Source organism: Camelina sativa, chromosome 14 (genome assembly GCF_030686135.1).
Source record: "Camelina sativa cultivar CO46 ecotype springtype chromosome 14, ASM3068613v1".
NCBI lineage: Eukaryota > Viridiplantae > Streptophyta > Magnoliopsida > Brassicales > Brassicaceae > Camelina > Camelina sativa.
Window position 1 is genome coordinate 5455544 of NC_141893.1, and position 16153 is coordinate 5471696.

Here is a 16153-nt window from a genome sequence, read left to right on the forward strand (position 1 = left end):
CCACGGCCGTGTACTTGATTAACCGTATACCGACGGACGTGCTTGGTGGTGAGTCACCGTATCATAAGCTCTTTCGCACACAACCGAATTATCTCAAACTGAAGGTGTTTGGCTGTCTCTGCTATCCCTGGTTACGCCCGTATCGTCACAACAAACTCAAACCTCGCTCAACTCCATATGTCTTGTTAGGTTACTCTCTAACACAGAGTGCCTATTTATGCTTCGATCTTGTCAATGGCAGAATGTATACGTCTCGTCATGTTCAGTTTGTTGAAACGAGGTTCCCGTTTGCTGAGCTTCGTGTGCAGAACATCGTCACTCAGCCACCGGTTCAGTCCGTTTCTCATCCATATTCGACATCGATACCGGTCGTGCGTCCATCCTCTCCACCACCGTCGGCCTCATCCCCGGGCCTACATAGCATTCTCCATCCTCCGATCCGTCGTCACCGTCAATGGAGGTATCTCCGGCTTCGTCGTCATCACCTTCCTCTGTTTCTTCGGCTCACGAAAATAGAACGAAGCGGGCTCAAGATAGCTTTTTCTCACAGGCCTCACCAGGCCCATCTACCCAATCTGATTCCACAGGCCTGACTCCAAGCCCATCACATTCAGCCGCTCCACAATCGAGTCCATCACGTAACTCGGGGTTCACATCCTCTGACAGCTCATCCTCCGCAGACTCATCCCCGATAATTGCTCCGACTGTGGCTCCGCCACCTTTACTGCCTGCGCAACCGCCACCACATCAAATGCAGACACGGTCACGCAACAATATACGCAAGCCAAATCCCAAATATGGTCTTAGGTGATAACCACGCCGTGTATTCCAACTACGGTGGCCGAAGCTCTTCGTGATCCGAACTGGAGAGCGGCTATGGTTGAGGAAATTAATGCACAGCTCCGGGAGCACTCGTGGGATCTTACTCCTCCATCCTCGTCTCAGAATGTAATAACCTGTAAGTGGATATTTACGCTTAAATATCATCCGGATGGCTCAATTGCTCGGTATAAAGCTAGATTGGTAGCTCGCGGTTTTAATCAGCAATATGGGGTTGATTACTCCGAAACCTTTAGTCCAGTGATTAAATCGACCACAATTCGACTTGTTCTTGAAATTGCTGTGAAGAAAAACTGGGCGATTCATCAAGTCGATGTCAATAATGCGTTTTTACAGGGTAATCTACAGGAGGAGGTTTATGTCTCTCAACCTCCGGGGTTTGTTGATCGTGACCGTCCTCACCATGTTTGTCGGTTACGCAAGGCTCTCTATGGCTTGAGACAAGCGCCGCGAGCTTGGTATCAAGAGTTGCGTAAATTTTTGCTTGAATCTGGGTACAAGACCTCGGTTGGGGATCACAGCTTGTTTGTTTATAGACAAGGTACTTCGTATGTATATGTACTTGTATATGTTGATGATATCATCATCACGGGTCCTCCTCCACTTGTTCGTGCTTTCAACTCTTCTCTTGCTCGTCGTTTCTCCCTCAAAGACCTCGGTCCCTTGAGTTACTTTCTGGGCATTGAAGCCACACGCACTTCGAATGGTCTTCATCTGATGCAACGAAAATACATTACCGATCTGTTACTCAAGACAAAGATGCAAGATGCAAAACCTGTTCCAACGCCTATGTCCTCGTCTTCTCAACTCACTGTTCTCTCTGGTACGCCTCTTGTCGATGCTAAAGAGTATAGAATGGTTGTGGGGAGTTTGCAGTATCTTGCTTTTACACGTCCCGATATTGCCTTCTCTGTTAATCGCATATCCCAATTTATGCACAAACCTACTAATTTGCATTGGCAAGCGGTCAAGAGGGTTCTACGTTATCTAGCTGGTACTAGGTCTCATGGTATATTTCTGCGCCGGGATGCTTCTCTCACAGTTCATGCGTTCTCAGATGCTGATTGGGGGCGTGATAGAGCTACTTATGTATCTACCCACGCTTATATTGTTTACTTTGGTGGAAGCCCTGTCTCGTGGTCATCCAAGAAACAGAGAAGTGTCTCTCGCTCCTCCACTGAAGCCGAGTACAGAGCGGTGGCAAATACTGCGTCTGAACTCAAATGGATTTGCTCACTTCTGACAGAACTGGGAATCGCTCTACCTGTTGCCCCAGTGATATATTGTGATAATATTGGGGCCACCTATCTTTGTGCAAATCCAGTCTTCCATTCTAAGATGAAGCATGTGGGGATCGACTACCATTTTGTTCGAGAAAACATCCAATCCGGTACTCTCAGGGTCGCTCATATCTCCGGCGATGATCAGCTGGCTGATGCACTCACAAAACCACTGCCTCCACCTCGTTTTGTCGACTTGAATTTCAAGATTGGAGTCAAGGAATTGCCTCCATCTTGAGGGGGCGTATAGAGAAGGGAAGTGTAACAGAGGTTAAATATGTAATAAGGAATGTATAAAACCCTTATGTACATCACTATATATATTGTAATATCTCCTATCAATAGAATCATCCATTTCCTTACAATCTCCATGCAGAATTTTAGTTATTTTATAGTTTGAGTAGAAGTAGTTTTGGTATTTCAAAGTCAACTCAAGAGTTAGATTATAGTTTGAGTAGACTGTAGAACGATGACTCCATCCTCGAAACACGAAAATCTTATTATTGAAACCAGTAAAACATATTGCTAAAAGATAGCAAAACACTTTTTATCTCAAAAATATTGGGATAAAATCTAAATTTGGTTGTGTTATTGCAACATGTGTTACCCCAAATTGTATCTTCAATAATGAATTTATCTATAACTTTAAACAACATCGTTTTGATGTGTGTACACTCTCAACATTACGAGTTTAAGTGTTATAAAAAATAACTTACCAAAAAAGTTGAACTGGATTGAATCGAGAAAATCTTACCAATCTAAACTGGATAATTAAACATATCCAGATGGAATTTTTTGTATACATATTTATACCAAACCGATACTAAACCGAAGACTAAAGTAGTATATTCGTAATATCCAAAAACTCAATGAATAACTTGAAACATCCAAAAAATAATAATCATAATATGTAAACATAAGTTCAAAAATATTGGTTTGTTTATATGCGAAATAACCAAAATAATCAAATATTGTTAGTTATATTTATTGAGCCTAAACAATCTGTTTGCCAAAAACTGAACCAAAATTCATTAAAACTAAAAAAATAATTTTAACTTTTGATGGATAATTCGGGGAAATATATTCTATATGAATTAAAAACCCTATAAAAAATTTTGGTTATCAATTTCAATGATCCCAACTGATTTGGACCAAAAAGAAATCCTTTAACGAACAGAACATCCCAAACCGAGTAAAAAACGCGGAATTCCCACACCTTACTAAGACCGAACCGGGGAAAACAAACATTGGTAAGACCGAACCGGAGAAAACCAACATTGGCACAATTACAAAATGTCAAAACCTTTGCAAGACCAAAAGCACAGTTAGGGTCGTCAACTCGTCACCAAAAAACAAAAACCCCTTTATTGAGACAATAACGGCAGCGATGGCTGCTGATCTCTTACCACCGTCTACAACGGCTCATACCCAAGCTTCATGACTTTTCCCTAAACAACTATACTGTATTTGTTAGCCTGCTTTCAACCTAGTATTTCCATCATTCTCTATTAGAGCAATTCCATTGATCAGAGTGTTAAACGTGGTTGTGTCGTCAGGCTCATACCCAAGCTTCATGACTTTTCCCTAAACAACCATACTGTATTTGCACCATTCTTCTATTAGATATTTTACGATTTTTGCTTTTTTTTTTTTTGGATATTTACCTTTTCACTGCGCCTTTTAGTGTATATTTAAACTTTCTCTTCAACATTTCCTTTTCTATCTTTGGTAAAAGCCTTGCGTTGCAAGCAAAAAGCTCAAACAAACTTGAAGAAAACCTTTTAGTTCTCCGTCTCTACCCCCATCACAATAACGGCGGTGATGACGGATCTCTTACCACTTTTGTACTGTAATTAGTATTTGCAAATTCTTTGTATACACAAAAACTGAAAAAATTAAGTACCTGGTCTATAAAAAGATTATGGCAACAGCCAACAATACGTCAAATCAATAACAATTAGCTCACAAATACAAAAGAAAAAGAATAGACTACTGTATTCATAGTTTACTGTAAAAAGTTGTTCTTTTAATTATTGATCGTTATTTTGTAAAAGTTGTTTAGTTATTGATAGTAATTTTTCAATACAGCGTGTGACACCCTGTCTATCTTTGGGTGGTGAGGTCTTTTGCACCAATGTGCCTCAAGAGTCGGGTGTAGGTTATGCTGCAAGATACGAGACTGATAAGATGGTAATGTTTCTTGTAAGTCACTTTATTAGACAGCTTACAAACCCGATACGTAGAAAGTGTCATATTTTATAGGATTTTTTGCCATTTATACAACGTTATTCTTTGTATATAAAAGAAATATATACATGTCGTAGAATTTTGTAATACGTTTTACAATCAAGTTTGTAAAATTTTAATGAATAATATATTAAATCAAAGAGTCCAAACCTAACTATAAAAATTTAAAAGTAATGTTGTATATGAGTGTGAAAATGTTTAGAAGATACGTATAAGTTAAATAGCGTTTTTTTTTAATTACTTAATATGATTGGTTTATATTTTAGAGATTGAGGGTAAAATTACAAAAAATTGGTGAGTTTAAGAGATTATGTTTGGCTGAAAACCTGATGAATTTATTTATCAATCATATTAAGAACTTTTCTTTATTGACAGGTTGCAAAGAAGGTAATGGGCAGATTTCAAAGAAGGTAATGGGACATTCGCATTTAATTTTCTCTTTAAGCTCGATTTGATGTGATAATAATCATGACAGATAATAATATGTATCTTTCTGCTCATAATCAGGTTTCAGTCGCCACTGATTTTGTGTACAATTGCTTTTCAAGAGATGTTGAAGCTAGTATTGGGTATGACTGGAATTCTAAACAGGTAAATATTGCTATTTTCATAGATTTGAAGGGAATTGAAAACAAATGTCTTTGTAAATCCGTTTTAATTATAATGTTATGAGCTTTTGTTTCAGTCTCGTGTCCAGGGAAAGATTGATTCTAACGGTGTTGTATCTGCACTTCTTGGAAAGGAATTATATATGGGACTCGAGTGTCTTCTATCTGCATATTTGGATCATAAGAACAAGGATTACAAGCTTGGTTTGTTGTTAACATATGGTTAAGAACTCGAGTGTCTTATATCCGTTTTTTCCCCTATGTATTCTCTTCTAAAGCAACATTTTTTAATAAAGTTAAGACTACGAATTAGCTCTGCAATAAAGACTTAACAATTATAAAATCTAAATTATTCTTATTCGTAGTAGCTTACACTTACATACCTAAATTAAAGGTTATTAAAAAGGGTTATTTATAATTCTAGCCACTAACAAAAAAAAAACAAAGATAACGCCAAAAATGTTAATTTAGAAAGAAGAGAGAAGAATAATTTCCTAATCACATCAAGATGTTGTGGAGAGAGAAGAGTTGAGGAAACGCTCTCAGGCACTCTTCCCCGTGTAACCTTAAAACTGCATGGAGTTTTCAAAAAACTGGATCTCACCTACCAGACCTAACTAAAAAAGGCAATATCCAATGGATCTTTCGATACACAAGAAATACCCAACGGTTCCTGCCTTCCCTCTGGTCTGAAAGTCCCATTTCCCTTCTCCCCAATCTATGCTCCGACGAACCACTACTCTTACCAGACTGATACTCCCCCAAGCGCTGGTATGGTTCATCGTACTCCCTCTTAGTTTTTTGTATTTGTAACCCTGTCTACTATTTGTAACCCTGTTCAACTCTTCGAAAAATCTCACCCCTGAGTGAGTAACCCTTAAACCCTAACCTGTTTAAATCTATCTTGATTTTATCCCCCTGTAAGCCATGAATAACAAAACCCCTCAGTACCTAAAAGGCAAATCTGTTGCTAGTGGCTATTCCCCTCCACCCTGTAAAAGAATCAGAGCCCCAGAGCTAGACACGAGTAGCCTCATTGAAGATAATGCTCTTACCCTCATAGGAAGACTGACAAACCCCTCGGTTCAAAGACTTTGGTCTCTCTTTTCTTTTCTCTCGAACCGTTGGAACCTGAAAGGTAAAGCTATAGGGTCAGATCTTAGAAAAGGTTGTTTTCAGTTCAGATTTGACTTTGAAGAAGATCTACAAAAGGTACTGGATAACAGACCCTATCACTTTGACCAGTGGATGGTCATTCTCCAAAAGTGGGAACCAATCATCTCCGAAACTTTTCATTCTATGATTCCCTTCTGGGTGGAGATCCAAGGTCTCCCTAAACATTTCTGGCATCCTGCGATGGTAACCACTATTGGTGAGGAACTTGGCGAAATCCAAGAAATAGAAATAACCAACATGACAGCAAGGATGAAGGTCCTCATTGACGGTCTACAACCACTAGTCAAAGAAACCATCATTGAGTTCCCGGAAGGGGGTGAAGCAAGAATCCAACTATCGTACAAAAACCTCAAATCCCACTGTCTATATTGCAACCGTTTAACGCACGAAAAGAAAAATTGTCCTGGCTATATCGCAGAAAAGGAAAGACAAGAAAGGAGCTCAACAGCTCCAGTTGCGATACCTGAAGTGCGAAGAAACTATTCTACACCGAGTGATAATTTCCGTGCTCCCTCTACAAAGGAGAACATATCTGAGAATCGTGGTTTCTCGAGTGCTGCCCCCTCTGACCACAGGAAAACACTCAGCCCGACGAGAAGTAGGAGATCCTCCCAAACATCTCCTAGTGACTACCATTATGGTCACAAGAAACAGGGTGAAAGCTATTCCAGACGATCCTTCTCTTCAAAAGACCATGTTATGGGAAGCAGGAACCCGAGAGAAAGGATACCATCAAACTCTACCTACTCTTCAAGAGACAGATATGCCAAAGTCAATGGAAACCGCCCAAAGGATAACTATCAATGGAGAGAGGTTTCTACACCTAGAAATAATCACATACCTGAGGCGTCTGAGAACTCAAGAACACGACGACCACCCTTGGAAAGAACCATGTCAACCACTGAAGTCACACCACCACCCCCTCCTCCAATCCCTACTACAGATGAGGTCCTGGGCGAGCTTAGAGACGTAACAGTGCAGTATATTAGCTGTGCAGATCCAGTAGAGAGTGCAGCCAGGAAAAGTAGAGTGATCCAAGGGGAAGCCAGGGGTCTAACGGCTGAAACAGCCTCAAAAATCATCGAAGCAGCTCAGCTGGCTAATCATCTCGCTCTGGACCCCCCCCCCACCTCAAACCAAGAAACCCCACTGGAACTGGAAAAAGATTTGCCTCCCCACCCTTCGCTGAAGGCTCCGGAGGCTAACTCTGGGAAAAAGAGAAGAGGTCGACCTCCCCTGCATAAACCACAGAACAAAAGCCCTTTACGTCTCTCAGGTGCGAAGTCCAGTAAAACGAAACAAATGCAATATACAGAACTCACCAAAACGAAGAGGGACAAAATCTTCAGCAAAGCAGACAACCTTCCCTAAGGCTCCTAGTGACTTACCCTCATCAAGTAATGTTGCACCAAAAGGGACCCTAATTCCAGCTATGGTCAGGAAAAGGGTGGATTTTCACAATCCACCTGCTCCTCTTCCTTAAAGATCTTGAGCTAGAACTGTTGTGGGTTGGGGAACCTCATAACAGTCCAGCGCTTAAAGGAGATGTCCTCCAACATCTCTCCTGAAGTCATGTTCCTCATGGAAACAAAGAACCCTGATGAGATAGTGATCAAGTCACTAAAGAGTCTGAATTATCCGAATCATTACCTGGTATCCCCCCATAGCCCTGGTGGAGGTGGTCTAACGTTACTCTGGAAGAAGGAAGTAGAACTTTCAATCATCTCAAGCTGCCAAAACTTCATTGATACACAAATCAAAGCAGAAGGAAAAACTTTCTTCGCTACCTTCCTGTACGGAGAACCTGAAAGGACAAAAAGGAAGATGATATGGGAAAAACTAACGGAGATTGGTATAAGCAGAGAAGAACCTTGGTATCTGACTGGAGATTTTAATGATATTATTGATACCTTGGAAAAGCAAGGAGGCCCAGCTAGACACAAAGGAACTTTCACTGATATCCGAAGTTTCATGTCAACTTGCGACTTATTCGACCTTTGACACTCTGGTAACTTTCTGTCCTGGAGAGGCAAAAGAAATGATCATTTGGTACACTGTCGTTTGGATAGGGCAATGTCCAACAGTTTATGGGCAGAAACGTACCCCTTTAGCCGATGTGAGTATATGAAGTTTGAAGGTTCAGATCACAGGCCCCTCCTCACTCATTTGGATCTCTCAAAGAAAAAGAAGAAGGGTATTTTTAGATACGATAGACGCCTTAAAGAGAATGAGGAAGTAACATCAATAGTTAAAAGAGCTTGGACCTTTGATGAGACTGAGGATGTGGAGGAAAGGATCACCCGGTGTCGTGGGGAGATCATTGCTTGGACAAGAGCAAAACACCTAAGCAGTAAAGAGCAAATAGAACAACTCAAACATCAGCTCGACGAAGCAATGACAAGTCAGAACCATGATCAAACAGTCATATCTTCCATAAACAACAAGCTGTTGAAAGCCTACAAGGAGGAAGAAGATTTCTGGAGACAGCGAAGTCGACAACTCTGGCTGGTCCTGGGAGATAAAAACACGGGTTATTTTCACGCCATCACAAGAGGAAGAACAGTCCAAAACAAATTTTCTGTAATTGAGGATCCAGAGGGAAAACCCATTTATGAAGAAGAAGGCATCCTCAAGGTCATCTCTGAGTATTTCTCGGAGCTATTTTCTTCCCAACAGAGGGAACGTTTGGAGGTAATTAAGGAAGTAATCGTTCCCTGCATCACAGATGAGATTAATCAGAAACTGATAGCAACTCCTTCTCCTGAGGAGATTAAGAAAGCATGTTTCTCCATTCACGCGGATAAGGCACCGGGCCTCGATGGCTTCTCAGCTAGTTTCTTTCAGTCAAATTGGGAAACAGTGGGTCCGAATATAGTTATTGAAGTACAAGCTTTCTTCTCCTCAGCCAACCTGCACCAAAGCATCAATGCAACACATGTACGATTGATACCAAAAATCCAGAGTCCCCAAAAAATGGTTGATTACAGACCTATTGCGCTGTGTACTGTGTTTTACAAGATCATTTCCAAGCTTCTTTCTCGACGCCTCCAACCTGTTCTTCAAGAAGTAGTTTCCGAGAATCAATCAGCCTTCGTCCCCAAGAGAGCAATCACTGACAATGTACTCATCACTCACGAAACACTGCATTACCTTAAAACATCAAAAGCCAAGAAATGTTGCTACATGGCGGTTAAAACTGATATGAGTAAAGCATATGACAAAATAAAATGGGACTTTTTTAAAGGAGTTTTAGAGAGGATGGGTTTTCATGAAAAGTGGGTACAATGGATAATGCAATGCATCACCACCGTTACTTACTCTTTCCTGCTGAATGGGGCAGCTCAAGGATCGGTGACCCCTCAGAGAGGCATCCGCCAGGGTGACCCTCTGTCTCCGTATATCTTCATACTCTGCAGTGAGGTGCTCTCTGGTCTCTGTACAAGAGCACAGGGTGATGGTAGTCTCCTGGGAATAAGAGTGGCTAAGAATAGCCCTAGAGTGAATCACCTTTTGTTCGCAGATGATACAATATTCTTCTGGAGATCGGATAGACAGAGCTGTGAAACACTCCTAAACATCCTCAAGAGATATGAAGCTGCATCCGGACAAAAGATAAACAAAACCAAATCAGCAATCACTTTCTCATCCAAAACCGCAGAATTTATAAAGAAGGAGGCTCAACAAATCCTTGGAATCCAGAGAATAGGAGGGTTGAGAAAATATTTAGGCCTACCTGAGATGTTTGGCAAGAAGAAAAAAGATATGTTTAATCAAATCATCGACAGAATCCGTCAACGCTCACTGAGCTATTCCTCACGGTTTCTTTCCCCAGCAGGAAAAACTGTGATGCTCCAGTCAGTTCTCTCAGCTATGCCTACCTACACGATGTCCTGTTTTTAAATCCCAGTTTCACTGTGTAAAAGAATCCAGTCTGCCCTCACTCGCTTTTGGTGGGACTCATCAACAGAGAAAAAGAGCATGTCATGGATTGCGTGGTCAAAAATGACAAACTCTAAAAGAGATGGAGGTCTGGGTTTTCGGGACATTACCAGTTACAACGTTGCGCTTCTAGCCAAGATAGGCTGGAGAATTCTTAAGAAACCTTTGTGTCTGCTTGCTAGAGTCTTATTGGGAAAATACTGCTCAGACTCCTCATTTCTAGACAGCTCAGTACCTAATTCTGCTTCACACGGATGGCGAGGCATCTGTGCGGGCAGAGATTTACTGAAGACTCAGCTGGGTAAGATAATTGGCTCAGGGACTGATACTATGGTCTGGTCAGACCCATGGATATCTCTCTCCTCACCATTAACACCTATGGGACCACCTACAGAACACACACAGAATATGAAAGTCTCAGAGCTCTTTTGCCCGATCTCCAAAGAGTGGAATTCAGAAAAGATACGTCAAGTATTACCTCTCTATGAGAACGATATCCTGGCTATACGCCCTAGTGTGTTGGAAGCTGAGGATTCCTTGGCCTGGCTTCCCACTAGAGATGGAGAATATAGTGCAAAATCTAGGTACCACGAAGCCTACAAGATGACAAACCATTGTAAACCTGTTAATCAAATCCAAGGCGACTTCAACTGGCAGAAAAACATCTGGAACATTGACTGTCCGCCCAAGATCAAGTTTTTCCTGTGGAAAGTAATGAGGAATGCCTTACCGGTGGGTGCAAATCTACAGGCAAGAGGTATAAATCCGACAGCGGTGTGTCCACATTGCCAGGAGGCTGAGTCGTGTCTTCACCTACTTTTCCACTGCCCTTTTGCACAACAAGTTTGGGAGCAAGCACCCTTTAAGACCACGCTGATGACAGAGCAAATCACAGATATCCGAACAGGTATAGAACTTTTGAATAAAGTTACCTGCCTACCGCCTATTGGAATCGGGAAAGGTTCTCTCTTCCCCTGGATTCTATGGACACTATGGACCTGCAGAAACAAGAGGATATTTGATCAGAAACATGCAACTCCGATGGAGGTCTTAGGTCAAGCTATCGTATCGGCCAAAGAATGGATCTCGGCTCAGAAACCAATCGAAAAGGTGGTTAGCAAACCTACCAGACCAGATCCAACCATCGATACAAGTACAATAAGGTGTTTTTCGGATGCAGCCTGGCATGAAGAGTCAAGACTTGCGGGATTAGGATGGGTTTTCTCCAAACAATTCCCCAGATCCGACATCTCAAGCCGATCAGTGGCTTACAACGTCCACTCACCGTTACTCGCAGAGGCCCTCGCCCTCTTCCAGGCCGTTAAACACGCCATCGATCTGGGATACCAAAACCTTTCTTTTGCTTCAGATTCGCAGCATCTAATCAAAGCACTCAATTCGGAGCCCTACTCCAAGGAACTCCACAGGATTCTCCATGATATCCTAGTTTTATCACTCAATTTCAATGTTTGTGAGTTTAGATTTGTTAACAGAGAGATGAACAAAAAGGCGGATGAGGTAGCTAAATCAGCTTTAATTATCTCAACCGTTGATGTATCAAACGTTATTTAATGAAAAAGCAATTGTTTTTTGACAAAAAAAAAAAAAAGAAAAAAGAGACATCGGTTTGATAAATAAATGAGAAGACTAAAAAAGTATAGTATATTGGCTAGAAAAACATGTCATTAGACATTGGTTTGGTTTAGAAAGAAGTTACCAAATTTGATTACTTAATGTACTTTGGGTGTGATTCGTCATTGTTGGTCGGTTAGACTCGGGTAAAACCATTTTGGCAACAAGTAAAAGTAATATTAGTGGAACCAAAGGATAAATGATAACCGTTTTTAACTGAACCGTCCCATTAAACCGGTTATAGAAGCATATCAAACCGGTTATCAATCATCTGAAGATTTTAGGTTTCCCCAATTCCATTGATTCCTTCTTCCGTTCTTCGTATCGTCTTCGTAGCTTTTGGTGCCATTTATATTTTCCCCTCTTTCAAATTCTTTAATTTGGGTCATGAATGGATTGGTTCAGACACGTCTACTCCGAAGGACAGCAAGTACTTTGAGAACTGCTTTACTCTTGTCTTGTTGCGGACGAGACTATTCTGGTTTCAGCGATAGGAATCTGTCTTATAAAGAGAGATTGAGAAGTGGGCTTGCTGATATCAAGGCAGAGGATGCTGTTGATCTGTTCCAAGACATGATTAGGTCTCGTCCTCTTCCCACTGTCATTGATTTCAGTAGATTGTTTAGTGCCGTTGCCAGAACAAAGCAGTATGATCTCGTTCTAGCTCTCTCCAAGCAGATGGAGCTGATTGGGATTGCGTATGACTTGTACTCTCTCAATATTGTCATCAATTGTTTCTGTCGGCGTGGTAAAGTTTGTTACGCTTATTCTGTTTTGGGGAAGATCGTGAAACTTGGTTATGAGCCTGACACAGTCACTTTTTCAACTCTGATTAACGGATTATGTCTCGAGGGCAGAGTCTCCGAAGCCGTGGGATTAGTTGATCGAATGGTGGAAATGAGACATACACCCGATGTCATTACAATCAGCACTTTGGTCAATGGACTTTGTCTCAATGGTAAAGTGTCTGAGGCTGTGGTTTTGATAGATCGAATGATTGAAAATGGCTGTCAACCCAATGAAGTTACCTTTGGACCGGTTCTAAATGTAATGTGCAAGTCCCGGAAAACTGCCTTGGCCATGGAGTTGCTCAAAAAGATGGAAGAAAGAAAGATCAAGCTTAATGTAGTCCATTACAGTATCATCATCGATGGTCTTTGTAAAGACGAAAACCTTGACGATGCACTCAACCTTTTCAATGAAATGGAGATGAAAGGGATTAAAGCAAATGTTATTACCTACAACACTCTCATTAGAGGCTTCTGTAATGATGGTAGATGGGATGATGGTGCACAGTTGCTGAGGGATATGATCACAAGGAGAATCACCCCCAACGTTGTCACATTCAGTGTTTTGATTGATAGTTTTGTGAAAGAGGGAAAGCTTCTAGAGGCCGAAGAACTGTACGAGGAGATGATTCGACGAGGTATATCTCCTACTACTGTTACATATAGTTCTTTGATAGATGGGTTTTGCAAGGAGAACCGCCTAGACAAGGCAAACCAGATGCTGGACCTGATGGTTAGCAAAGGTTGTGATCCTAATATCGTGACTTATAGTAGTCTCATAAATGGATATTGTAAGGCTGAGCGGGTCGATGATGGTTTTGAATTGTTCCGCAAAATGTCCCTGAGAGGAGTGGTTGCTAATACAGTTACTTATAGCACTCTAATCCATGGGTTTTGTCAATCGGGAAAACTTGAGGTTGCTAAAGAACTCTTCCAAGCGATGGTTTCTCGTCGTGTTCCTCCTGATATCGTGACTTACAAAATTTTGCTGGATGGGTTGTGTGACAATGGGGAACTAGAAAAAGCAATGGAAATTTTTGAAAAAATGCAGAAGAGTAAGATGGAACTTGATATAGGTATCTATAACATCATCATTCACGGGATGTGCAATGATGGTAAGGTAGATGATGCTTGGGATTTATTCTGTAGTTTACCTGTTAGAGGAGTGAAGCCCGATGTTAAGACATACAACATAATGATTGGAGGACTGTGTAAGAAAGGCTCACTGTCTGGAGCGGACATTTTGTTTAGAAAAATGGAAGAGGATGAGCATGCGCCTGATGGTTGTACATACAACACACTAATACGAGCACATCTCCGAGGTAGTGACATAAATACATCAGCTGAACTCATCGAAGAAATGAAGAGGTGCAGGTTCGCTGCTGATGCGTCCACTATAAAGATGGTTATCGACATGTTATCGGATGGTAGATTGGACAAAAAGTTTTTGGATATGCTTTCTTCGAATTTTAGGTGTTAACACCACTACTCTCTCTCTGTCTCTCAGAACATTGAAAGATAAAAGTCCTCCAAGTGGTCTTTTCTAACATAATCCTGGAGTTACATTACATATAGCAGCATTTGATATATACAGTATACACAACATGTTTTCCTCCTTTAAGAAAAGCTGATCGTCCCACACCAAAATACAGAACCATTCTTCTTCTTCTCGTTAAATCTCCGGATATGAGAGGTCTTTTAAAGTCAAAAGGGCTTTTAGTACAAACATTTTCGGCCCAAAGTCCAATAAGAACGTGAGTAGCATGATTTACACGTGACTTTTACTTAATTGAAAAGGTCCCCTCCTTCCTCAAAATATCTCATTTCTTTGGTGTTGTTCCGATAATCCCAAAACTCTCTGAATCGAATTGAGAGAGAAAGAGAAAGAAGAAAAAAAAAACGAAATGAGCTACGAGAAAGTCCCACCGGAATCGTATCCTCCTCCAGGTTTGTTCGATTCGATTCCCTTAGCTTTTTTTTTTTTTTCTTTTCTTCTGATTGTCTGATTTTGATTCGATTCTCAATTCTATTTTTGTGATCGGACGAATTTAGGATACCAATCTCACTATCCACCTCCGGGTTATCCATCGGCACCACCGCCGCCGGGATATCCTTCTCCTCCGTCGCATCACGAAGGATATCCTCCTCCACCTCAGTCTCACGGAGGATATCCGTATCCACCACCGTCTTCGCGTCCTTACGAAGGCGGTTATCAAGGTTACTTCGCCGGAGGTGGTTATCCTCATCATCATCAGGGACCTCTGCCGCCGCAGAACTACGATCACTGCCATCACGATCATCACCATTACCAAGATTCTGACTCTGGTTGCTCCTCTTTCCTCCGTGGCTGGTTCGTTTCTCTCCACTACTAACCTATATTAACTCTCCCCGCCTTTTTAATTACTTTCCAGTATCATTGTTTCCGTTTATACTCGATTCTTTTGTTTGTTTACTCGATTCTTGTTAACTCATTGTGTTGGTTCAAAGCTGTGATTGAGCTTTATGTTGGCTTTGTTTTTTGGATTCATTGATCTGTGTGACACTTTAGGAGCAACGTGTGGGGGTTTAAAGGATCACTGGTTAATGTTGAACCAAGTGTTTTTTTTTTGGTTTCTGGAATTTGGGAATATGTTTTGATCAGAACCAGATTCCCTTTGAGTTGATTTGTGTATGTTAGTTGAATTTTGGACTAACTCTACTAGGAAACTCTCAGACTTTGACTTCCTTTTCATTTTGTTTGGTGGCCATCGATCGGAATTAGTTCCTTAGATTTAGTTCTTCTAAGGAAGGTTCTGATGAGTTTAGAGCTATTCATTCATCACCATTATCTTCTGCAGCTTTTCTTATGCTCACTCTTTTATAAATAGTTACAGAGTTGTGATTCATTTCTCAAGCAGCCTAAATCATGTTGTTACCACTTGCGATTAACTTTTTTTTTGTTTTATTTTTGGCCGGGTTGCAAATTTTAGTCTCGCTGCTCTCTGCTGTTGCTGTGTGTTGGAGGAATGCTGCTTCTGAGAATGCCCGTCTCTGCGGATTGCTCGTCATTTTATATCTCCAATCGAAGACCTATGCCATAACTCTCTATGTCTTCTTATGTACACTACTACTATGTCATGTTTCATTGTCTGTTAATGTTTGACCTCTTTGTTTGAGAGAGTGCGCTCCGATGGATTAGACAAAGTAGAGGTTTCTTGTGAATGTTCTTTGTATTTTTAATGTGATATTTTGGAAAACATAGTTTGCTATTTTACCCAGATTTCACTTCTTTCAAAGGACTGAATTATATGGTATGCAAAATAAAATGCATATCATTATTAGTTATTCCCTCTTTGTTCGTTCAATTCACAAGTAGTTTTATAAAGGCAACCTTACATTGAAGGCAGATCAGAACAACCAAGTAGCAAACTATCAAGTTTTCACAGAAATCAGTTTTTGTCTGAAGAACCTAAAATTGAAGAAAGAGCTAACGAACGATATCAAATGCATGCCCTAAAACAAATACAAACATGTACCATTGAGAAGTCCACGATGGTCCCAGTTGGATGGATTGGAACATGAGAGAGACTAAAAAATTCCTAACATATGGCGGTGCATCTTTTCTCGTCCCAACCACTGTTCGGTAGAGGTAAAGTTTATCAAC

General features: G+C 40.9%; 3 protein-coding genes across 3 annotated transcripts; all 3 read left to right on the plus strand.

Moving 5' to 3' along the window:
* The first annotated feature begins 5902 nt into the window (after positions 1–5902).
* LOC147927864 (uncharacterized) lies at positions 5903–6753 on the plus strand. Its single transcript, XM_087485917.1, has 2 exons — positions 5903–6619; positions 6727–6753. Exons 1-2 carry the CDS (start codon positions 5903–5905, stop codon positions 6751–6753), a joined length of 744 nt encoding a protein of 247 aa, XP_087342043.1.
* A 5267-nt stretch (positions 6754–12020) lies between these two features.
* On the plus strand, positions 12021–14136 carry LOC147927865 (uncharacterized). Its single transcript, XM_087485703.1, has one exon. The coding sequence runs from the start codon at positions 12110–12112 to the stop codon at positions 13988–13990; it is 1881 nt and encodes a 626-aa protein (XP_087341829.1). The 5' UTR covers positions 12021–12109; the 3' UTR covers positions 13991–14136.
* Positions 14137–14298: 162 nt separating this feature from the next.
* On the plus strand, positions 14299–15785 carry LOC104739936 (uncharacterized). The gene is made up of 3 exons (XM_010460416.3): positions 14299–14457; positions 14563–14860; positions 15480–15785. Exons 1-3 carry the CDS (start codon positions 14415–14417, stop codon positions 15526–15528), a joined length of 390 nt encoding a protein of 129 aa, XP_010458718.2. The 5' UTR covers positions 14299–14414; the 3' UTR covers positions 15529–15785.
* Positions 15786–16153: the final 368 nt, after the last annotated feature.

What these genes read in the sequence shown, in the direction of transcription:
- LOC147927864 (XM_087485917.1), top strand. Translation starts at nt 5,903, where the DNA reads ATGAATAACAAAACCCCTCAGTACCTAAAAGGCAAATCTGTTGCTAGT. An exon ending in CTCCAGTTGCGATACCTGAA is followed by an intron (nt 6,620 to 6,726) that starts GTGCGAAGAAAC and finishes CTCTGACCACAG; the next exon opens with GAAAACACTCAGCCCGACGA.
- LOC147927865 (XM_087485703.1), top strand. Translation starts at nt 12,110, where the DNA reads ATGAATGGATTGGTTCAGACACGTCTACTCCGAAGGACAGCAAGTACT.
- LOC104739936 (XM_010460416.3), top strand. Translation starts at nt 14,415, where the DNA reads ATGAGCTACGAGAAAGTCCCACCGGAATCGTATCCTCCTCCAG. An exon ending in GGAATCGTATCCTCCTCCAG is followed by an intron (nt 14,458 to 14,562) that starts GTTTGTTCGATT and finishes GGACGAATTTAG; the next exon opens with GATACCAATCTCACTATCCA. An exon ending in TCCTCTTTCCTCCGTGGCTG is followed by an intron (nt 14,861 to 15,479) that starts GTTCGTTTCTCT and finishes TGCAAATTTTAG; the next exon opens with TCTCGCTGCTCTCTGCTGTT.